At 37.4% G+C, this 25032-nt stretch overlaps 1 protein-coding gene across 3 annotated transcripts in view; it reads right to left on the reverse strand.

Moving 5' to 3' along the window:
• LOC115261027 (protein O-mannosyl-transferase TMTC2) overlaps window positions 1–25032 on the reverse strand; it is a 1032251-nt gene that overhangs the window by 2285 nt on the left and 1004934 nt on the right. For 2 of the 3 annotated variants that reach the window (XM_062849978.1, XM_062849977.1), the window contains exons 9-10: window positions 13825–13965; window positions 13535–13619 (exon numbers count right to left, since the gene is read on the reverse strand). In XM_062849978.1, the coding sequence (XP_062705962.1) occupies window positions 13535–13619; window positions 13825–13965 (226 nt within the window). The remainder of the gene's footprint in view (window positions 1–13534; window positions 13620–13824; window positions 13966–25032) is intronic. The other variant, XR_009997427.1, reaches the window with a different exon arrangement.

The following is a 25032-nucleotide window of genomic DNA, read 5'->3' on the forward strand; positions in this document are numbered from 1 at the left end:
ATTCGCAACACGAGCGATCAAACTACAGTACGGAGCTGTTTTGGATAAATGTATGTGTCGTAATCAATTTATCACACATGAATAAACTAATATTATACAAATCTTTATCAAAATTGGCTGAAATCTTGCGAAAAGCTGGAATTAGACAAATGTCATCGTGTCAGACGATGTTGATTTGATCCACTTTGTTGTTTATTGATCTTCGTTCTGCCGCTCGTGTTGTGTGTAAGAGGTAGCGGTCGCGCTCGAATGAAACAATGCAAGCTTACACCCGACCACGGCAACAAAACGAAGGTAGTGAAAAGTGTCGAATGTTTACGAGCCTGGCCACTGCTAACTGCTGCGCGTAGTCTTGAGCCACTTCTACGTTACGCAGCTGCTCGATGTTGAGTCGCGGCGTTCGACTTCGACGCGTGGTGATAACTGTCGAAAGCTTTGAGCGCATGCATACAGCTACTAAAGTGATCCGAATCTAAATTCGCACTGCGGTATGTGCCTTGATGCCCGCTTTTCCACATTTTCTGGTCAGTCCAACAAAGTTCCTGCAACGCCATGATGTCGAAGTTGCGGGGATGTAGTTCGTCGTAGATTATCCTGTCACATCCTGCGAACCCTAGTGACTTGCAATTCCATGTTCCAAGTTTCCAATCGTGGTCCTTATTTCGTCGCGTGGGTCTTTGCTGATTTTATCGAGTCGTATTTTCTCCTATGTTATTCGCAATGGGGATTTTTACGGGTGGCTTATTGGGCCTACGCCAACACTCCTGTTTCGCCGGAGGGCCATCGTGCCAGTTCTGTTTAACGTCCCAACCAACACTGGGACGACCACGCTGATAGGGCTACCACCTTGGATCTAGCTGGGCGTGGTGCAGCGTTTCTTACTCAGCCGCTGGATGCCAGAACAGACGCTGTTTGAGCCGCACCTCCTTGGTGAACAGACACTCGGATCGTACCTCCTCAATCTAGCTGAAGTCAGAAGGACAACAGTGTCCAGGCTGCACTACCAGCTAAGCACACAACTCTTAGCTGGCGGTCTTTGTCATCGTTTGACCCGCATGAGGTGGGAACTTGTGAGGACCAGAGCTATGTTGGACGCTCTCCTTATCGACTCACCGTTTTGCAGCCCGACTGTCGTACCTAACCGAGTTGAATTTTCAAAATGTTTGTGGATTAGTGACCATTGATAGCGTCACAATAAAATATACCATGCGTGAGAATTCTAAGTAAACAATTCTTTAAATATTTATAATGCTACTTGTACGATTTCAAGATAATTGACCTTGAAATTGTAAATTCCACCCAATGAGGACCAAAATGGAAACTGCACTTCCATTCCTAGAAAAACTACCATTTGTGTTTGGTGATTTTTTTCCCAGTAGATCTCTTTCATCTGCCATCAGATCGTTACTTTTCCCTCGGACGTGAAAGGAGTTGTCTGTGCAGTAAACCTAGTCCTGCATCGCAGCAAATATAATTGGATACTTGATATTTTTCCATCGTCTCTCCACACTACTGCTACAGGGCTGCTTGTGCCCAACTCTTAACAATCTATTCAATTATTCCTTTCCCTGTAGTTTCCAATCTTCGGTGCTTGGAGTGGATGTTATAAAAATTATTACGGAACTGCTGAATGTGAAGAAATACACATTTCAGTCTCCGAAGACGCGCGCCGGTGGAGGTTGACTTTTCCTCCAGACTTTTTCCATGTCATCATAAAGACGATCGTCTTCTTCTTCTAGCCGAGCCCCAAAGAGTGCAACTCTTGTGTCGCCGGGTTGGATCTGTTTTCGTCACTACACCGCCTTCTGATGTTTTCCGAAGAGTGACTCTCTTGGAAGAAGACTAATGATGATATTGATGGTGCCCATCCATCTCGACTGGTTTTTTCCTTGGTTACGGCACTGTCTCTCTCCGTGGAGACCAATGTTGACGAAATCAAGGTTGATTGCACCTCTCGTCTGAAGTGAAGAGGGAGGGACCACGGACCACGGATGGAGTGATTTCTTTTACCTCGCATTTCTTTTCTTTATGATGTTCGACTGCTATCAATTCCGGTTAGGGGCTTTTCAATTTGCATGCTTCTGCAGCATGAAAAGATGGATGAAGGGGGTAATACAGAACTGACGACAACTGGCTCACTCAATATGCATGAACCAGAATAAGGAGATGTTGGTTATCATTTGGAAGTGTAGTACATGGGAATTGCCTGAGGTTGTCATTGGACGGATAAGCTTTTATTAAAAGTTTAAGGAATGCTACAGGAAATGGTTGATTCACGTTATAAAAAAAACTTTACTCGAGCAAAAGCGCCTGAATCTGAATAATCTGTGCGTCACTGTGTCAGTACTTTTGCAAAACATATGATGCATATCGGTGTAGTACGAAACCCGCGCAATCTCTACTACTGTACGCACTCCCCTTGAAAACTCTTGAAGCTCTTCATACCATCCATTTAAACTCACTAAGATCCGCTTTTTGTTTTTCATAAAACATTTCGAAACTTTTGGCCGCTATACATTACACAATTAAAAATTACAAATTGGCAATCAAAATCGCCTAACACTTTATATGGGCGAAGCATAAACAAATCAGGATTTTATATAATGAATGGAAAATCTATGGATATTTTGCAGAAGTTTTTCGACCAGATGACAAAAAGAAGGAACATCTCTGAGGAATTCCACGGAGTCATGTCAGGCGATCCTGAGCGACCATTTCAAAAATATCTGAAACTTTGCACAGTTTTTCAATTTCATCTAAATCGTCATTTTTCGATATCAAACCTTCATATTCACTCACGACTAACTTTTCAGAAGGGTGTATGCTAAAACAGCTCAAAAATATTCTAAAAGCTGTACAGCAAAAACGGATTTTTCGATTGTTATGAATTTTTCAGCAAAGTTAGATAACTAAATGATGATTCCTTAGAAAATATACACTGTAAAAAATTTATTTTTTTACTTAAAAAAAATATGATTTTTGTCACAAAAACTCAAATATCTCAAAACCCTATCTTTTTACCAACGTTAATTTTTTAGGGGAAATGGCCCTTTATATCAGCTATCTACCATAAAATTTTGGTGATGGTAAACTGATAAACAAAAAAGTTATGACATTTCAAATATTTCACAATTTTTACATTTAGTAACAAAAAAAAATTTTTTTTCTGTGTAAATTATTTTGAGAATTATTTTTTGATGCTGATTTTATTGTAAAGGCTACCGCCTGAATTAAACAAGTTGTTTTCATGATACTTTTGTTTGATTATTCATAATTTCTATAGTATCTATTTGAAACTTAGACGCGATCCAGTGTTTTGATCAAAAATATTGAGAGTGTCATACTTTTTATTGTACGTGACTGGTGAAAAAATCCCTTGATAGTGTTGAAAAGCTGTTGATTATAAGAAAAATGGAATTAAACTTATTTTTAAGACAAAAGCTGTATAATAAAAGTTTTATATACGCGTATACGTCTAGTTTATCTTCAAAAAAATACCTCTTAGAGAACAGACTTTATGATCGGAAGAATGCGAGTAACTTCAACAACAACAAATGCATGAGAGTTACCTACCACGTGAAAATCCATCGCCCAGTTCACACTACCCCCACCTGGTGGAAATGTTTCACGAAATACTGCGATGTCCAATATCGTCATCAGAAGGCGCTAGTGTGAAACGTCAAACGCAAAGAAAAATGATGGGCACTCTTCTGGTTATGAAAGCCACAACCAAGATTCAAAATGATCGTTAAAGGCGTGGTCAATGAAAATTTCGTCAGTGTTACGTTTGTTTGTCTGTATACATACCATGACAATGCTCACGAAAAAGCAAAAAAAAAATACTACCGCTATGGATATTAAATAGTAAATTTTTTCTTCAGCCAAGCAAACAACACCAAACTAGTCAGTTAAAACTAATAAGTGATTTTGTTTATTATAATCTAACGAACAACATGAACAGTCGCTTTCTCAAAGGTCTTCAACTCAACTCTCTCTTGTAGACCGTTTGATGAAAAAAAATGATCAAAGGATTTACGAAATCTCACCGAAAGCACCATAGATAATCTGAAAGAGACTGGTTATGCCCAAATTGAATCCAAATTTACGCATTTGCACGTCCTGCCGTCTAGACTTTGACAAACGAGCCATCTGTATATCATCGGTAAAGCAGGGCGTAGGAAGTTCGAAAACGACAACAACTGAGAAATTGCCAGAAGTGCTAAGTGCAGAGAGTCATGTCACCGTACCATCAGCGACATCAGTTTAAACAATTAATCACGCCCCTTTTCAAAAATGCTTTGATATATACTTCAACATCTATACCCATTTCAATATTTTTAACGTTGCAAAACACGCTTTCAACATTCATTTTGAAGAAGAGGGAAAACACTTGTCCTCAAATGTAACAGCAAATAATGAATAAACGACTAATGCGCGGAGGGCGTGATAAAATCGGAACATTACTGTACATATAATATACATAATACATAATAAAAACAGCTTGTTTTACTCACGCAAGGCCATTAACAATAAAATCAGCATCAAGCTGCGATTTCCGGCCGAAATAAAGGCAGGAACAAATCTCATTTTCTTCTTTTGTCACAGCGCTCGTTGACTCGTTAAGGGGGAGGATAATAAATAATAAATGTATTCGATGGAAAAATATACAAACAATTAGGCAACATAGATAAACTCATCGGATTTATTAAGAAAGTTTCTGTGGAACTCGAATTACACCTTAAATTTGCTGATTTTCTTGAACATTTTATTTGTGCCCCCCTCAAAATGTTGAATTCCGACCAAAATTTTCCGAGGGGGCGGTGACATAAGAGAAAATCGAAATTTGTATTAGCCTAATTTACACTAAAAAAAAAATTATTACTAAATGTGAAAATTGTGGAATGTTTGAATTGTCATAACTTTTTTGTTTATTAGTTTATCATCACCAAATTTTTATGGTAGATTGCTAATACAATGGACCGTTTTCCCTAAAAAAATTGCGTTGGTAAAAAGATAGGGTTTTGAAATATTTGAGTTTTTGTGACAAAAATGATATTTTTTAATGTTAAAAAAGATTTTTTTTTCACAGTGTATATTTTCTTAGGAATCACCATTTAGTTATCTAACTTTGCTGAACAATAAAATCAGCATCAAACTGCGATTTCTGACCGAAATAATTTACACAGAAAAAAATATTTACCAAATGTGAAAATTGTGAAATGTTTGAAATGTTATAACTTTTTTGTTTATTAGTTTACCATCACCAAATTTTCATAGTAGATTGCTAATACAATGGACCGTCTTCCCTAAAAAAATTGCGTTGGTAAAAAGATAGGGTTTTGAGATATTTGAGTTTTTGTGACAAAAATGATATTTTTAATGTTAAAAAAGATGTTTTTTTCACAGTGTATATTTTCATAGGAATCACCATTTAGTTATCTAACTTTGCTGAAAAATTCATAGCAATCGAACGAACCATTTTGGCTGTACAGATTTTTGAATATTATTGAACCATTTTCACATACACCCTTTCGAAAAGTTAGTCGTGATTCAAAATAAAAATTTGATATCGAAAAATGGCGATTTAGATGGAACTGAAAAACTGTGCAAAGTTTCAGTTCAATAGAAAATCATGAATTAAAAAATTTCCTTAATTTTGATGCTGTTGCTTGGAATCGCTCTATTAAAGGCTTTGATAATTGATTGATTTGTCTTTATTAGAGAGACTTTCAGCCCTTGGCTGGTTCGTCTCTTTAAAAGGCTTTGATAGTTTTTATCATTATTTTTGTGAGATGTTGGTTATTGTTAGTACTTGTCGTTTAGGTGCGCGTTAATATTTTAGCCCAGCGTTTCTCAAACTATGGGTCGCAACCCACTGATGGGTCACAGGCTGAATTTTGGTGGGTCGCGAAAGCTTGAACGATATTGTAATGTCATATTTAACTTAGGTCTTACTGTAAGACAATTTTGAAATTTGCTAGAACTCTCTTAGAGAGAACAGAAATATTTCAAGAAACTAGATTTCTCCATAATTCAATTGAATTTTTCTATTATGAGTCTTCGTCCGGAGAATATTGAACATTGAAACTACTGTCTGCGTTCTGATTTCGATTCTGAAACATTGCGTTTTTGAAAAGTCTAAGATTCTGGGAAAATTTTGGTTAGAAAAATTGCTTTCGTAACAGAAAATCTCATAAAAGATTTTTGAGTTTGACTTTGACAATTGAGTTCAAGTTGTTGCTTGCAATTTGCATTTTCACTTACATTGAGAAAAATTTCTACTCAGTCGCTGGGTTGGTCTTAATCAGAAATCGAAAAATCCTTTATTTTATTACTCAGTTTCAGCTAAAAGTGGGACAACCCATTGCCAATGAGTTGTCCCACTTTTAACGGAAACTAAGTAAGAATCCAAAGGATTTTTTGATATCTGAGTAAGACCTACTCAGCCACTGAGTAGAAATTTTTCTCGAAGTAGGTTTTCTGGGATTCGTGATACTGACAAATCCGCAAAACAGCAGCGCTTTGAAGGCCGTTATGCGATATCATTACAGCTAGAAGCTGTAATAAAGAAACTGTTTATATACCAACACGATTTGTCGGATGAAAATTTATTGTCAAAACAATATTTAAGCGGAATGTATACTGTCGTTCTACGCATAATTGTCCTATGTTATATGGAATTTCCATATAACATCGGGCTGTGCTGTAAAAATACTTGGGTTGCTTTTATTGCACTGTAATCCAACTCCGGAAGATTTGCCGGAAGTTGTGCAAATCGAAAAAGAGTCCCAACCAATGTAATGTTGCCAAATACACAAAATAGCAGCGCTTCGTAGAACATTCTTTCAGCTAGAAGCTGCGACGAAGGACCTGTTGGTGCAACCACATAGCTTCTTCAATGTAAGGTACACCGGGGTAAGTTGAAACAGGTGGGGAAAGATGAAACGCGAAGTTTTGAAATAGATTACAAAACAATTTGGAAATTTATTGTTTTCTAAAGGATTACTTGAATAAAAAACTATGTTATATAGCGATCAAATGGTTTATCACCATTAGAAAACATCATGTCAACCCGCTTCATTTTGTCCCACCCGTTTCAACTTGCCCCGGTGTACTTTATACATTATTGCGTTTGACGTTTCACAAGCTTTTGTAGCAAGATGAAGTTGGGTAAGTTTTCTTGTGGCACAATTATACAGTCTTGTCTGGAGTAAAACAAAACAGGCTATTTTCTATGCTATTAATATATAGCAGTGTGGCAGCGAGGACATCAACGGGACCAGCGGACACGGTGATCGGGAGTTTGATTCCAAGTAGCGGCAGGTACTTTAATTATTCAATTTTAAAAGCTATATATCCAGTTCCACATGTGGAAGGTATCCATAACCTAATTATATTCAATCGATTAATTTGGGGATGTCGTATAACTGTTATTTAACAATTGTGAAAAGGCTGGAAAAGCGCCTTCTGAAGATGTTATTCAGATAGTGGTAACATAGAAGCCGAGAAAAGAGCTATGAATTTGTGGCATAGAAGCTGCTTGCACAACATATGGAGTGACAAGCAGGGCGCGGAGGCTGAAACATGCCGCATTTCGTCTTTACCGCGTTTTTGCATTTTTCTTTGTGTTTTTAATTCGTACTTGGGTAGAACGCTGATGGAAGAGTGAAAGGTCGACGGTCGTCAGTGACAAGCAGGGCGCGGAGGCTGAAACTTACCGCATTTCGTCGTTCCCGTGTTTTCGTATTTTTCTTTGTGTTTTTTGTTCGTACTTTGTGTAAACGATCGACGATAGCTCGGTGGCAAGAGTCCACATTGCCCGCATCGTGGTGCTCGTGTTCGTCGTTATTCCGAGTTCGGAAATGCTAGTATCCAAGAGATTGTTTTTCAGTGCGTCGGGTATTCTCGCTTATGTATTTTTTTCGGATTCTTCGATGGACGATCGGAGAATCAGCGAGTGGTGTGAACGAGTGCACATTTAATATGGTTGGACCGTTTGCATGCTGAGACCAAAGCCAAACATAGAAAACCAGCTTGTCAGGATTACTCGGTGAGTTCGTTCCTTATTACTTTTTATATTTGAACATGACATATATGGGGATTTCGGAGGGGTAGCCTAAGGAAGTTAAATGAACTGGTTTCCGGGCAAATGTTCGTGGGGTGGCCAGACTTTGTCACGAGATAACAATTATCATGTTGTTTTCCGAAGGTCTCCAGTGAATTTAGCTTACCCTGCTACAACAAACCATCAGGTAGATCATTCCGTTCCGGTATGACTCTGCAGCCATAGGTAATCCTTGCGCTGATGGTGGGTACACAATCATCATCATCATCATAGAAGCTGCTTGCACAACATATACATGTGGATTAAGTTCGCTTGCATAGAAGCGTCCGTCCATATGTACAACACAGTAACTCAGCATCAAGCCGTATTGAGAACGTTTGGTGGACCTTTACATTCACAATAAATGTTAGTTGGGAAGATTAAAATTTCAAGGAGACTTTCCAGATTTTTCAGTTCCACAATTAAAATAAAACGATAAAAAGGAAAATACATTTTAAGACTTTCTTTCAATTGACAGTAAATTTTAAAAGTTCTGCAAAAGCGCTTAATTGCCAATATCTTGCCACTATAAACTAAATGTTTTGTTTCTCTCTAAAATGGTCTAGGGATTACCTAAAATCTGTGAAGTTTTGTTTTGTTACATGGAGCCATACTGGTTAAATATGCAATAGAAACATGCCAGCTTATCTCTTATTCTTTATACCATTTGACTGAACTAACCGCTTGGGTTTGTCTGAACTAAAAAAAACGTTTATATTATGTGCTGCTGGGTCGCTAAATTCTATTTCAATTCAAAGTAGGTCGCAAGCTGAAAAAGTATGAGAACCCCTGTTTTATCCGGAAGATTTGCCCTCTTATATTCTCTCTCTCTTAGACACTGTGCACTCCTCCCTCATATGATTTCACAGACTCTTAAAAATCTTTCTATAAGGGCTGTATCGAAATAAAATATAAACATTCAAAATGCTCTATCTCGAAGCACGGTTGGTCTTTTATTCCGGCTCTTCTATGAAATCTTCAGAATATAGTTAAGTTTAGAACAGCTTGAAGAAATTTGGAAAATGTTTATTATTATTGAAAATATGGTTCTGTGAGTATACCACACAAAAGAACAATCTGTACAAACAGCATTTTTTTGATTTTTTTTAACGTTTCAATCATTTGTAGCGAAAAAAAATGTACGAGGAAAAATCTGAAAAATAATGATTATTACTAGCAGTTATGTACACATAACATATCACTTAAAACCGACTCTTAAAATTCTTATTTTGGATAAAAAAAACCTCCAACATAAAGAATACGGTCTTCCCCAAAAAACACCTACTTTTTGGTCGAACTTTGACGCTCTGTTTCAACCCTCTAATACCCGATCCCGCCTTTAGACGGGGTATAGTTTGAGTATTTTTGTAATTTTTGTTTCGTGGAAAATCATTTTTTTTATATTTTTGGCTGATATTTATGACTGTTCTGTATGTCTCAAAATGGTTTTTGGTGTATTTTAAAGCGTATTTACATTTTTTAAAAATCATTGAAAAATGAATGTTTTAATCACCTTTTAGAAGTCATTGTTTATTTTGTATTGAATCGCTACAATTAACATATTTTAAATTTTTCCCAAATCATTCTATCCTTGTTTAACAGTTTAAGGGAATCGAATACACTCTAAAATTATTTTCCTTAAAATTACACGGAAAATAAAATTTTCTGTGAAAAAAAATTAAAATTTTATCAACAATAGTCATAAAATCTCAAAATGTTTTCATCTCAAAAAATCCGTTCCCCAAATTGGCTTCCAGGAAAAATATAAAAGTGTGGCGATGTTCAAAAATAAAAATTAGAAAAATCAAAAACTGAAATTCAAGAAATCGAGAATTGAAAAGACTCATCTTCCAAAACATGTTTAAATCGATTTTAGATGACGAAAAATGACATTTAGATCAAAATCAAAAATTTGGGTATTAGAGAGTTAAATATCTTCAGAGGTTATAAAATTCCGTTCTCTGGTAAAACTACCTCTTCAATAGATTTAAATACATACCCAATCAAAAAAATGCAAATTTTCAACTTGACGTATTTCTTTATTTGCGTAATCGTTCTTTGAAGACGTATAAAAAAGAGTTCCTGGAAAAATGGCGTTTTTTATGTTTTTAAGAATTGCCCTAAACTGCGGAGGGATTTTTTCTTGATAAAAATAATTTTCCTATATCATGAGCATCCTGGAAAAGAATATATTTCCGCAAAAATGAGAGAAAAAAATTGAACATTTTCCCACAGTTTTCGCAATTTTAAATTTTTAGGAGGTGTCCAAAATTTTTAAAACATATGTGCACTCTTTGAGATAAAAGTCCAAGTTAAATGATTATTTTTTGAAAATCAGGACTGCCATTCTTTATTCAAGAGATTTATATTGTATCTCCAAAAATAAAGTTTCGTTTATTTTGAACATATTATTTTTCAGGCAATTTTGAACGTTTATAGTTAATTTCCGATACAGTCCTTATGAATCATTATTTGAAAATTTTCTCCAGGGATTTCTTTTGTTTCGTACTGAGATTAATGCAATACTTTTCTTGTTATTCCTTCGAAATTCCACAAAACGTTACAGCCCAATTAACATTTTTCAGTCAAACAGGTAGAACAGGTTCTAAAATCCATCATAAAACCAAAATAAAAGATGTAAAGTTCTATGACGGTTCTCAAAACCTCTACAAGACTAATTGGTTATCAAAATGTTACTTAGAAGAAGAAAGTCTTGCAGATTGATTCAGAATTTCCTCCATGAATTTCTTCAGAAATCCTTTAGTTAGTTACTTCAGACCTTCTTTGAGAGATTTCTCCGGGAATTTGTCGAAGGATTCATGCCATCCATGGATATTTTCAGAAATAACTCCGTGGATGCCTGTTAAAAATCTTTAGAAATTTATCCTACTTTTCCTTCATAAAGTTTTCCAGAGAATTTTAAAGAAATTCTGACAGAAACTCCTTCGGAGATTTTTCTAATAATTCTTTCAGGGATTCCATTAAAATTTCTCCAAAATTTTCTAGAAATTAGCTCTAAGGTTAGCTCCTTTATAAAACCAAACCTTCTTTGAGCGCTTCCGAAATTGCTCCATGGAATCGCTTTGATTTTGAGGAATTTCTTTCAGAGGACCTCCAAGATGTGGTCAAGATTTCCTCTAGAAAAACTTGCATAAAAATTTCGTAGATATTCTTCTATAGTGTTTTTTTTTTTCTAAATCTGCATGATCAATCTTTCAGAAAATCAGCCATGGATTCATTCAGAAATATTTTTTGATATGTTCAGATATTATTTCAGAAAATTTAGAAATTTCAATGGAGACGTCACGAGTTCTTAATGATATTTATCCATGCATTTATCCAAGGATTTCTTTAAGAAAACTTCTATGAGTTTGTTCCAAAATAGCTCTTTGAATTCTATCATAAATTACTCCACGAATTCAACCTTAAAATGTTCAAATTTTTTTTTCAAGAGCTTTACAAAATTCTTTAGGAATTTTTTCCAGGGCTTTCTTCAGATATTCTAGGTAATTTTTTATGGTCTCCATCTAAAACTCCACCAGAGATTACTTTGAAAATGTTTCTAGGGATTCGTTTTAAACATCCTTCAGGAGTTTCTCAAGAAATTCGTTCCGAGCTTTCTATAGGGATTGCTTCATAAATTCTATCAAAAATACTTTCATTAGCTCTTCCAGTAGTTTCTTCGGAAAATATTTCAGAGATCCCTTGAACAGGTATCACCTAAAGAAGCCCACCAGTGATGTGTTCTGGAATCGCTTTTTAATTTCATTGAACATTTCCGCATGAATTTGTCCAGGAATTTCTATACAAAAAAATCTTAAAGGATTCTTTGCAGATTCTTACATTATTACTTTCACTGATTCAGGCAAGAATTCCTTTAGATATCTCTCGATGTTTTTACCTCTTCTAGGGATAACTCTATGAATTTCTCAATGGATTCTTTAACCTTCTGTAGCCAGATTGTTTCTGGGTTGCTGCTGCAATTTTGCTGACCTTGAACATGTTTGTTATACATACTTGGTTCAGCTTATTGGTCGCAGTGGCTTAGTTTCCCTAACAGCGAGGAGGAAAAAAAACTACTTGGTTTCATCGCTGCTGGGGTCATATATGACCCTTGCAGCCCCAAAAGGTTGAAGATTTTATTCAGAAATATTTCCTGGACATACCTACAGGAATTCGTTTAGAAATATTTCAACAGTTTTTTTTTTGCAGGGATCTTTACAGAAGCTTATACAGACGTGTCTCCACGAATCCAGATCTCCTTCTGAAATGTGTCCAAAAGAGTATTCATGGAACTATCAGGAAATACAAGAATTTTAGCAAATGATTTCTCCAGGATTTTTTTTTAATATCCATAAACTTTTCTAGAAATTCTACCAAGGGTTTCTCAATGAGTTTCTCCAAAAATGATATCAGGGAGATTTTCTGAAATTCCTTCTGGGATACCTTCTAGAAGTAAGTAAGTAAGTACACAAATTAAAAGTACCTTCTAGAACTTCTCAAAAATTTCTTCAGTAATTCCTCTAGAGATTCACACAAGGATACGAGTGCATTGAAGCGAGCCTCGTTGGCGCGTTTCGTTTATCCGCGAGTTCGTTTGTGTTAGTTGGGATAATTCTTCATGACGGGCGCTGTTTTCGGCCTCGGTCCGGGAACAACGACGACGCTATTAGGGGCTGTCCATTAATTACGTAAGGGATTTTTTGCGATTTTCCGACACCCCCTCCCCCCTTGTAAGATATTTTGTATGAGGACCCAAAAAAAATGTATGGAGCGTAAGATTTCTCAAACCCCCCCTCCCCCATAAACCCTTACGTAATTAATGGACAGCCCCTTAGTGCATGGAGTAGTTTTGAATGCATTCCCGGCCTGTTAGGGTGCTGCAATTAGTTGCAAACTCAGAGCACCTACTAAAGGCGAATATCCAATTAGTTTATTCCTTTTTATTCTCTTTCTGTTGAATCTATGTACTGTTACTACAGCACTTTTTACAACGGCGCACGCCCTGAAGGGTAAAAAATCGCCTGGTGTTACCTTTGCAGATTCCTAGAAGAAAATCTTGAAATTTTCAGGAGGGACTTCAGAATTTTTGAAGCATGGGATCTATGGCATTTAGTCGAAAGACTTTTTTTCAAAGGAACATTTGATCGAAACCCAATTTGTGGAAGGAGAACATATGACATTTAGTCGAATGGACAATCCGTCGAATGGACATCTGGTCACTAACTGATGAAAAGAGATTGGAAAATAATATTACATATAGATTTCGCTATCATAATTTATATGTAACTGAACTTTGATGAGATATTTCAGATAATGTTTTGATCCAATCTCGCCCCTTTGACCCATTGTCACCCCCAACGACGGTAATTCCAATTCAATCCAAAAAGTATCTAAATCATCATTTCATTATTCTCCCCATTTCCTTACCGTAGTGATGATGTACGCTGGCGTCCGCAGGCGCTAACCGTAGGGCCCGCTTAAACCACTGCTCAGCTTCCGAAGTTCGGCTGCTCTGCACCAAGAGAACCCACATTTTCCGGTGTGGTTTTCAATTATCCGAAACATTGACGGATATTCGTCCACAGCAATCAAACGCAGCGAAAAAACGATATAGAAAGCAAACAGATGGAAAAAGTTAGCCGACCGTCGTCGTAGTTGTTCGGAATTGATTGATACACAGTCAGTCGGTGCGCTGCTGCACCACACCCGGGACTTACATTCCTCGCCAGCATCGACCCGTAGGATAGGTGCGCCGCTATGTGGTCCGGTTGAGCCTCCAATGCTGCCCGCTGGAATCGCTCCGCTTCCGACCACTGGTTGAGCCGGGCAAAAACTTCCCCTAGCCGGTGATAGATTCCCTGAAATTGAAAATAGGAAACCGGATTAGTGCTGGGACGGGAGGCTGTCTATCGCTAGGACGGACGAGCTAACCCACTACTGCTGCGGCCGAAGTTCACAGACTTCATCTCTCTCCGGCTCTTTTTTACTCACTGATGCAAGTGGACAAACAGAACGAAAAGAAAAATGGGTGAAAATGGGCTTCGAATCAGTTGCAAATGCAAGTTTAATAGAGATGGATCGAGTTGTCCACCGCAATGCATTCGGTGAGTGGATTTAGTGACGGCGGTGGAACAGGAAATCGGTTCCATTGGTATAAATGAGTTTGACATACGGGCCTTGGGGAACAGAGTTTTCATAGCGGTGTAGAATACTATTTTAGAATTTCTGAACTGAATTAAACTGAACTAATGATAACTCTACGTCAGCAATGCTCGGATAGCAGCTGTTACTCATCATTCACGGTCACGCCCAAATGGTCGCTAGATCACGCTCTACCTGGCCTGTCAATCGTGCTCTCTGAGTTCCAAACTCTTTTGTGCAAACCGGAACAGAAGCGAACACCAATTAAGCCGGGTTGTTGTCTGGCATTCCCGCAACATGTCCAGCCCCCCGTGTCCTTACGGTTTTGGACAACTCCTAGATGCTGGTTTCAAAGGTCAATCAGCCGTTCTTAACCTGCTCAGGCTTGTAGCAGCCAACTCGCCAACTGGAGCCGGCCTTCTGATACCGGGGTTGGTTACCCGATCTTCCCTTATACAGTCCGGCTTGTGCCACCGGTCGGTGGAAGATAGATAGGAGTTGCTGGTAAGAGATTGCTGACCTCAATGGGGTCGGTATTATGCATTGCCCAGCTTTTACCACGGACAGGGATCTGTGGGTATTTTATAGCAAACGTAATTATTCATTCATGCCTAGTACCAATCGCACCATCATCGCCATCATTTCCAGCTCCCCTTCGGTATCGGATTTACGTTAACTTTCCCAACGGCGAGTGTGCGGTGAAAATTAATGAATTCCGATCCCCAAACCACCGCCGTCACAGCAAATAACGCTCGACGACTGACCGCGGTTGAGCCAGAGCTGCTGCAACTGACTGGCCGTCCATCCAAACCGAAGAGCAGAAAGAGGAACAGGAACTGGGATTACTTTGCCGATTCCGAGCAACAGATTATCGTACACAGAACGGACAGTGCATAGTGCGTCCGCTTTTCTCCACGGGAGATTCTGCTGCTGGCTGTGCTGTTGTCTCCCGCTGCGGAGGCAGACCGGGGAGTAAGCGAGTAACGTTGTCTCCCCCGATTTTCCCGCTGCCGAGTGCAATTAGGGTGTGTAGCATATTGCATGCGACCTAAAAATTGTGAATTCTCAGAATCGACCTCAAACATTGACAGTCGGAGTTTTCATATTGACCTTGGTAAAACTATACGTAAAACTCAGAAGTACAGACAAAAATTCCGCCAACGACGAAGCGGAAAGCAGCGTCAGGATTGTAGAACGAAGTCGACAGAATGATTGATTCGCAGAGACTTTTACGCTTAAAGACAGCCTTGTTAGAATCCAAGATGGCCGCCACAATGGCCGACTTTGGCACCTACTCACGAATTTAAGGGCACAAATATCTTCGTAAACAAAACCAGCGCATTTGATCTTTTTATTTTAAGCTTACTTCAAGTGAGCAAGAACAGAATAATAAAATGTACTGTTGTTTGAATCTTGCTTCTTGAGATTTGTGCGTTTTAAGTTGTCATGCACTCTTGAAGCGGGATTTCAATATGTTTGTCCTTAAGTTTTGTGCTGTTTTATTTTGTACAACACGGTGAAAAAAAAATCGCTTAATGTATACATCATCACCCGAGCAGGAACGAATAACTGACACATAACTGCGGCATACCAAAGTCAGGTATCATACCAAGACAAGATATTGGTCGGTTACCCAGGTATTGAAATAACTCATTTTAGTATTTTGAAGGTATTGATAAAACACTTCAACGAGTTATTGAGGACTGCTTGAGGTATTTTTGAATTATGGAAAAATCACTATTTGTATAGAAAAATTGCCGATTATTATTTAGGCAGTTTAAAGCCTCTATAATAAACACAAGAAAAAAAAAATAGGTATTACCATACCTGTGGGTAAATTCCGGCGCACAGTTTCTTCAAAGAGAAGAAATTTTCTTCCATTGCTTACCAGCAAGAAAATTTTCTTCTCTTCGAAGAAAATGTGCGCCGGAATTCGCCTACTGGTATAATTATTCACGTGTTATGCACAGAATACACACCAGTTATTATTTTAGGTATTTTACCTCTTATGCAGGGCTACTTAATACCTCATTCAGGTTGTAGGTATTCGGATTCCCATACCTGAGTTATCTATTCGTAAGCTATTTTCTCCTGCTCGGGCAGCGTTGTGCTGGACGTCGTGGCTGACCACGTCACTAACGGAAGGTTAATCGAGAAGAACGCAGAGCGGCCGTTGGTTCTGCAGCATGTAACCGGGCAGAACGTGGGACGACGCAAACCAGAACAGAAACATCGGATCTATCCCTTCAGAGAGAAACAAATAAGACACCTGAGGAGGAACTGGCGTATGAGCAAAGAGAATTTTCATGCAGTTTCCAGGAAACACATAAGAGGGGCCCAGATGCAAAGGAGTGTAAGTGACCAATTTGTCAAATTTGAGCTGAACATATAAAAAAAACTCTTCAGATTTCAAGCTTTCAGGAACTTTTTTTAGATATATATACAATAAATAGGAGAAAATAGGGTTGATTTTAAAAATCCATAAATTTTGTATGGGATGGAAAATTGGTGAAAAACTTTAAACCTCATTTACTCGAAAGTGGGTTTTTGTCACTTACACCCCTTTGCTTGTAACCCCCTCATAAGGTGATAAATGAACCTCTCAAAGCGTGATCAGAAGAGACACTTAAAATATTCTGGATATTCACGAAACTTTCGTTGCAGTTGGAAGCTAACGAATCTAGGAGCTCGAAATTTATTAAAAAATCATATCTTGAAGAACTATGTCCATCAACTCAAGATGCCTTCTTTGTTTACTACCGGATTGTTGTAGCATTCCTCCTGGAGTTTTTTCTTGATTCCTATCTATTTTTTTTTAAATATTCATCCCAGGGTTCTACTTACGATTGTGCCCAAGATTTTTCCATGAAATTCTGTCGGGATTCCGTACGGAGCTCCTTGAGTGATTTCTCCCGTATTTTCAACACGAACTACTTCCGGATTTCTTCCAAAGGTGCTCCATGTTGAATTTTTTGGTATTTCCTTTTGGAATTCTGGAAACCTCTCCTGAATTATTTGTTCATTAAATAGTTAGATAATTATCGCGGAAGGGTTTTTTTTGGAGGAACCCATTTATGAGTACTACAAGAATTCTTCTACAGATTTCAGATTCCTCCTAGAATTATGTTATGATCAGGGATGGGAACACTCACTTTGCACGCTTTTGAGCTGAGAAAACAGCAAGTGAGTGTAATTCTTTCGAAGTGAGTGTTCCCATCCCTGGTTATGATGTTATTCTTTGAATTTTTGTCTAAGATTACCTTCAGGGAAGAGAAAAGAATTGTCGAATAAATAAACATAAAACGAACGACAAAGAAAGCATTTTGATAAAAAAAAACTCCTCTCTCTTGTGAACGCATTACTGATCCTGAATTTTTTAAGTTTTGGCAGGGATTCAGGAGTATCTCAAGAACTTTTCCAAAAGGTTCATCTTGATACTGGCTTACGGTTTTTTTTCGAAATTGCCTAAAATATTTACAGGGGATTTCTTGAGAGACTATTAAGGTAACTTCTTCAAGGATTACTACAGATTTCCATGTAGAGAGAAGGCCATTTGCATCTGGTGAGAATGCAAATTAGAACATGCTAAACAAGTTCTACCACACGATCCTTAAATGATAATAAAATTAATCAAACCTTTTCTATCCTGACCATGAAATAGAGCTGGTTAAAAACGTTTATTTTTAAATTTTCCTGAACAAAAATGCCCAATAAATACCCAGACAACCAGGAATCGCATAAGGATGCACGCTGTAAATCGTACAAAGAACTATTTTAAGTCACTATCGCATATATGTACGGCTGAGGGACAATTTTCATCGCATATGATGTTATTTTTTGAACTTACTGCGATGTATCTGGTAAAATCATATAAGAGTGCAAATTAACTTTTATAATGCATGACTACATCGTAGTAGACGATATTCCGATGTTTTGTTACGACGAACTCTGCTTGTTCGCAAAAGCGTTCGAGTGAACTCGCAAAGCGTCAATTGAATTCGCATAATTGCGTACTGCGATGATTATACGACTTCGCATGGTGCTTTCCTAATTATGTCAGTTTAACTCGCATTGGTGTACAAACTAAATCGCATAAAAGTGAAAATAAACTCGTTCAAATGTACACACAAACTCGCATAAGCTAGAATCGTTACCGTTGGCGTATTGCGATGTGACATGTGATAACAATGAAAGAGGTGCTGTTGGAGTGCCAAAAAGTTAAAAGAAAGTGAAAAGTTTTCATTTGGTTACAAAACAAGTTACAAAGTCATCATGTTTGTTTTGTTGACCTTATAATCAATAATGTGTGGTGCTAGCAAGAGAAGAGTATTGGTAACTGTGTGGGAAATCATTCCACATCGCACAGAAACCAAGTGCATTCCAACAAACACTGAGGTGAGTCAGAATATCATGACATTTAATCAGTGTGTTTCATAAGTAGTGTTTGGTGCTAAGTGTGAAGTGCGGCTCGATAATTCAAAGGTTAATAGTTCGATACTTAGGTGACAAGATTATTTTATTTCGAATATTTTTAAGTCGCATAAGGTGCTATATTACGTCGCAATAGTGCATACCGTACATCGCATAAGATATCGCTTCAAGTCATATAGCGTCATTATTTTCCCGTCAATGCACGTATAGCGCCTCCACTTTTGTACGCATAAGGCACTTTTACTGCATCTTATGCGATGTAACTTTACCGCATAAAAGTACGTATAACATGAACATAAACTTCATTATACGTACAAATTGGTTGTCTGGGTAGTGTCACCTAGCGACAGAAGTGTGAACCAAACTGTTTGTCTTTAAGATGTCAATGATCTTCTGAGCAACTTTGCTGAAGACTGTATCTTTGCAGGTTATCAGGATTTTGAGATATGGCAGCATGGATTTACTAGTTTTCAGGTGATCCTTAAAGGGGGGGGGGGGGGGTGTTGTGATTGAAGAAATATTCAACTGTGTGTGGCAATACTTTTCCAAAAGAATCCGTAGTTTTGACGGATAATGTTTCTCTTTAAACATTTCTGAAGGAATTCCTCTGGGAGTTTTTCTTTAGGATACCTGCAGGAACGCTTCCAGAAATTTCTTATGAAATTCTTCTAGGAATTTCTCCAAAGATTTCTTCAAAACATGCTATTTCAGATGAAATGTTTTAAAGAGTATCGAAAATTCCTCTAGAGTATTCTGTTTGATTTCAAACATTTTTTTTTAACTTTGGATATTAGTGTGTTAATTTCTCCAAATAATCCATCAGTTATTTATTACTGCACATATTTAGGGATTCTTTCAGGCATTTATTTAAATATTCTTCTAGCAAATTTTCTAGAGATTCTTCTGGAAGTTCCTCCATGGGTTTCTTCAGAAGTACTTCTAGGGATTGCTCATGACTTATTCAGACCTAGCTTCCTATTTTTCGGTGATGCTTCAGGAATTAATCGGCAGATTCGCTCAATCATCCCTACAAGAATTACTCTAGAATATACTGCTTAACATTTTTATTCTTCAGTGATTTTCCAAAGGAGAATCCACCTGCTGTTTCAACAGCTTTTTCTTCAGAAACCTTTTCAAGTAGTACTTTAGGGATATTTTTGTACTGATGCCTTCGGAAACTGAATCTGAAATTCTTCTAAGAATTCCTCCGCTGGTATCTCTTGGAGCTTCCTTTTGAAGAACCTCCAGGGATTCCTCAGGAATATATTGAGGAATTTCTTCTAGAATTCCATCAATACTTTTGTTTGCAATTTTTACAGACATGTTTTTGAAAGATTCATTCAGAAATTGAAACAATTTTCGAAGGAAACTTTGAAAAGTTTCCTGGAAAACTTTTGAACTCAACTAAAACTCCTGAAAAAAAAAACCCATAAATTTCGAGCACGCATCTGAAGGAATCCTTGTAGAAATTTCAGAAAGCACTCTTAAAAAGGAAATTCTTGAAGAACTTTTTGAGGAAATTCCTAAAGAAACTCATCAGGAAACACTTGACGGCATTCCTAGATAAATATATTGAGATTTTTTTAGGAAAATTCCTAGAAATATCCTTTAACTAAATTTTGAAGTATTTTTTAAGAGTACTCCTTGAGCAATCTGTAAACGTATATCTGTTAAATGAATACCGACCAGATAAGCTTCTATAAAAAAAATCTCAGCGAAAACTGTTGATATATTTTCTTCAAAAATTCCTAGGAATTATTTCTGAATCAATTCTATAAATAAACAGTCTTTGATTTATGTTTACGGGAAATGCTGGAGAAATAGATGCAGAAATATCTGGAGTAAAGTAGTGCAGGTTTTTTTTAATGAATCCCTGAAGATATTCCTGGAAACATTTCTGTGATAATTGTCAATCGGTGGACTTAGTAAAGAAATAACTATACCCATTTCTAGAAGAATCCGGGAGGATTTTCTGCAGAAACCATTGGAAGACCATTCTATGAATTCATCAAGAGGTATCTCCCGAAGTTCTTCCAAGGGTTTCTTCAGAAAATCCTCCAGCGATGCTTCAGAAAACAATTGAGGATTTTCTCCTAGAATTCAATACCTTTGTCTGCTGTTTCTTTTTGACATTTTTCAGAGATTCATTCAGAAATTATAGACATTTTTAGAGGACCTTCCTCAAAATGTCAAGGAAGAGTTTTAGAAGAAATCTCTTTGCTGAAACTTCCGTAAAAATATCTGACATTCCGCGAAAGTATCTGTAGATATGTTTGAAGGAATCTTTGATAGAATTTCTGAGGAAATTTCTGATAGAATCCCTGTAGAAATCTAAGAAAGTTCACTTGAATAGGCAATATTTGAAGAAATCTCAGAGAAATTCTTGAAGGATACTAGGAGAAATACCAGCAAATCCTTGGCAGTATTACTAGAACAAACTTATTGAGGATTCCAGGAGAAAATTCCGAGTGAAATCTTTCAAAAATATTTCTGGAGGATTTTCTGAAAGTATTCCTAGAGCAATCTATGACGTTTTCTGAAGAAATTCCTGTAGGAATGACCTACCTGGTGAAACACCTAGATAAGCATCTATGAACATCCCTGGAGAAAACAGACACTTGGTCACTATCTTGTAAAATTGTATGAGCTATGTGTAGTTTTTCGATTATTTAAGAGAATTTTTTAAGTTGAATTATTCCAATTTAAAAAACAACATTCTCATAATTTTTGCTCCAAAGCTGGCCTTTTGTGTGACCTTCCAAATACCGCCTGAAGATCTTTTTTATCGTACCAACTCCATGAGATATGAGCATTTCAAAACATCGTTGTTTTTGAGTCAAAGCCGCCCATAAAATTTGAATGACAAGGCCAATGTTCACCAGAATGACAAGCAACATGCAATGTTCAGAACAAATATGCGTCATTTCTTGCTCCGATGCTTACCCCAACTAACAATCGCCAGCCGCTAACAAGCATGCATGCTGAATTGTTGCTTTATAATAGTAATTTTAGCTGAACTAAAATTATGCTGTACACATTACTGTACAAATGCTATTTCAATTGAAAAAGTAGCCAATGTTCAACTTTTCGTATTGGTATTAACAGTGATTATTTAAAACACTTTTCAAACGTTTAATAAGATTTTTATTCGACTCGCAGTAATTCCTTTACAACATAGTCTAACAAGACTTTTTTCTGCTTCTTGTTAAGTTCATGTAAAAATTAGGACATGTATTTGTATGATGTGTTTTTACAAGTCACATAAGCGCTTTCGTTTCATCATACTTCGACTCGGAGTACATGATGAAAAACACGTGTTTTTTACTGAACAACAGCTGAATTAATCTGTTGTTCATTCGTTAACCATAATGTTGTGCTAATTCACCACTGCTGAATAGGAGTCGTAGCCTGATCATTATTAAACCACGGGAAGTTTATGTTTTGATTTGAGCCCTGCAATTCATCATCTCTAGGATGGCGCAGATAGGAAGGCATGCGGCTGGCAATCGACGGGTCTCGAGTTCGAATCTGGATTTAGGTAAATTTATGTGTAGTTATTATTTCACAATATTTGTTCACAGCATTAAGTTCCAATCATAAACTCCCCGTGGTAATTGAAAATTTTTGCATTTTTTAAATTTTTAATCATTTTGGCTAAAGCTGAATAACAGCTTTCCTATATAGTTGTTAAACGATTAAACAACAAACAGTTCAGTTGGTACACAACACTATGCTTTATAGTTTCTCCAAATTTGTGTGAACAAAACCCGAACAAAGGTTGTGCCTGAAAATTATCCAAATGTTATTCAGCATCATGCTGAATCAATTCGTCGTAAAGGTGCTTGTAAAATGAGTGATTGTTAGTTGGAACATCTTTGGAAAATAAAAAATAAAAAAAATATTATGAAAAAACCGTGCAAAATCCGTGAATGATTTCTGAATTCTGAATTCTCGTATGGATTTTTGAAAGAATCAATGAAGGAAACCCATGGAAGCATTTCCGGAAAAAATCTTCAAAAAATGTTGAAAAATATGATAGAAATTCTTGTGGAATTTTTGAAGCAATCAATAAAAGATTATCTTAAAGTACTGTCAAAATAATTGGAGTATTTTTTTTTAAATCCTGACAAAAAATCTGAAGATATTCATGGAAAGTTTTCTTAATCATTTCTTCGATTAAATGTGTGAAGGAATTTCTGAAGAAATTCATGCAGGATTTTCAAAAATAATGGAAATTTCGGAGGAATAGCTAGTGAGCTATCTGAATCAATTCTTGTGGTAAATTTATGAATGAAGGTTTGTTTTTTTTTTCGAGAGCCCCTAGAGGAATTTTCGGAGAATTTGTGAGGTAATTCATGAACAAAAATCCTGAATCCGACGAATTTCTGGATTTCTGAAAGAATCCCAGAAGAAATCCCCAGTTGTTCGTGTGAGGGAACAAAAAAAAGAAAACTTACAATGGTAACTTTTCTATATATTTGAGGGTGTAAAACATCGTATGTGGTTTTCTTACTGTTTGTTGGGATTTTTTCCAAGGTTCTCCCGGAATTTCTCCTTAAGTTCTTCCAGATATGCAAAAGGCAGAGTCGAGTGACTCATATGAATTGTATCCTCAATAACCAAAACACAAAAATATGTATCCTTCTAGGATTTTGCTTGACGTTTGTCCCTTATTTTGTCTTGTGGAAACCCATATCCCTTCCTGAGATTTCCTTGTAACCGTAATCAAAAGTTTCTCCAATGATTTTGTTGGAAAAGTTTCACGGCGTTATAATCAGGATATTTCTCGCAATTTCTTCTGGAGTTCTTTCCAGGAATTGTGCTGATGTTTCTTTTTTATGCAGCTACATCCAGAATTCTTTGCAAAGAATTACATAATACCACCTGGAATTCCCTCTGATGAGTGGTGAAAGGATTTCGTAAGAAATCCGGGAGAAATTCCAAGATAAATCTGGGGATAAATCTCTGAAAATCATGGAACTCCGGTGTCCGAAAAGAAGAAGATATCAGGATAAGTTCCGCAAGAAACCCCTGCAGAAACCTTGAGAGAAGGTCTGGGAGGAACTTTAAGATAAATATCGGAAGAAACTACTGAAAATATGCAGAAAATAACACTGAAAGGTATCCAGAACTTTTTTAAGTCTCCCGTGAAAATCCGCAAAATATTCGAAGTAAATACCAGAAGGAAATCCTCTATAAAGCCCGAGAGAAGCTCCATTAGTTATTTTGGGAGATTTTAGAACTTTTAGGAGGAACGCCGGAATGAATCTAACCAGGAATTTCCGGAAATTTTCCAAGAAGAAAACCCGGTAGAAGCTTGGGAAAAATTCAAAGAAGGATTTCGGGAGAATCCCAGAGTAAGTTTTGAAATCAATACTGAACGGAAATTCAGCGAATTAGACTCCTGGAAAATAAAGGAAACGTATCGTTTTCTCAAAAGACAAGTCGCACCCTACTGTGCACAGCAGCAACAGTCAGCGTCGTCAGCAGCAGCGGTGAGCATAAGCTGACGTTGGAAAAGTGTCATCAGCAAAGTGCATCCGAGATCCGAAATCGGTGGGTAGTAGAAAGAAGTAGGTAGGATGTAGAAAACCCAAGGAAAATCGCAGAAAAAAAAGCAGCCCGAACAAAACTGCACGTCTCGTACTCGGAGAATGTGTCACGTGCAATGGTGTCGGCTTTGGCTAGGACATGCGCAAATTCCTCCGGCACTAATACCAGCCGGGAAACGGAATCGGCGTGAGAAGTGAGACCGTGACATCCTGAGTAGAGCAGTGAGATGGCGCGCTTCTACAACTACTGGAGATGCTGATATCACTGATTGTACAACGCAGAGGGGCTAGAAGAAGGATATTTGTCTCGTCTGGTTACTCCCGGTCAGTGACGGTTGTTTGTCTGACGATGGGGAGAAAAATAGTTTTCATCCGTGTTTTCTCATTCGGTTTGGGTTGGGAGATGTTGAGGCATGGCGCAAAGGGGGATGGTTTGGGTGTCGCTTGTTGAATGAACAGCAAGAGTTGCATCGATTTTCTGCTGGAGCTGCTGCTGCTGCTGGTGATGATGCTGTTGTTGGGTTGCTGGTGGTGTAATGAAGTTAATCTCGGGTGGATTGGCAAATTAGTGCTGACGTAAGCTTTGCATGTTCTACTGGCGGCGGCGGAGGAGGAGTTTATCTCGCAAGACATTGATATAATGAAAGCGGAATAAAATTCCCGGTTGAAATTAGATTATCTACTGGGAAAATAATCTAGAAAAATATGTTCGATTGTGTCTAGTCTAGTCTAGTCTAGTCTACACATACACAGCCATTCATTGAAAGAATCCTGGAAAATGATAGAATCGACTACTTCTAC

Source organism: Aedes albopictus, chromosome 2 (assembly GCF_035046485.1).
Source record: "Aedes albopictus strain Foshan chromosome 2, AalbF5, whole genome shotgun sequence".
In the NCBI taxonomy this organism is placed as follows: Eukaryota; Metazoa; Arthropoda; class Insecta; order Diptera; family Culicidae; genus Aedes; species Aedes albopictus.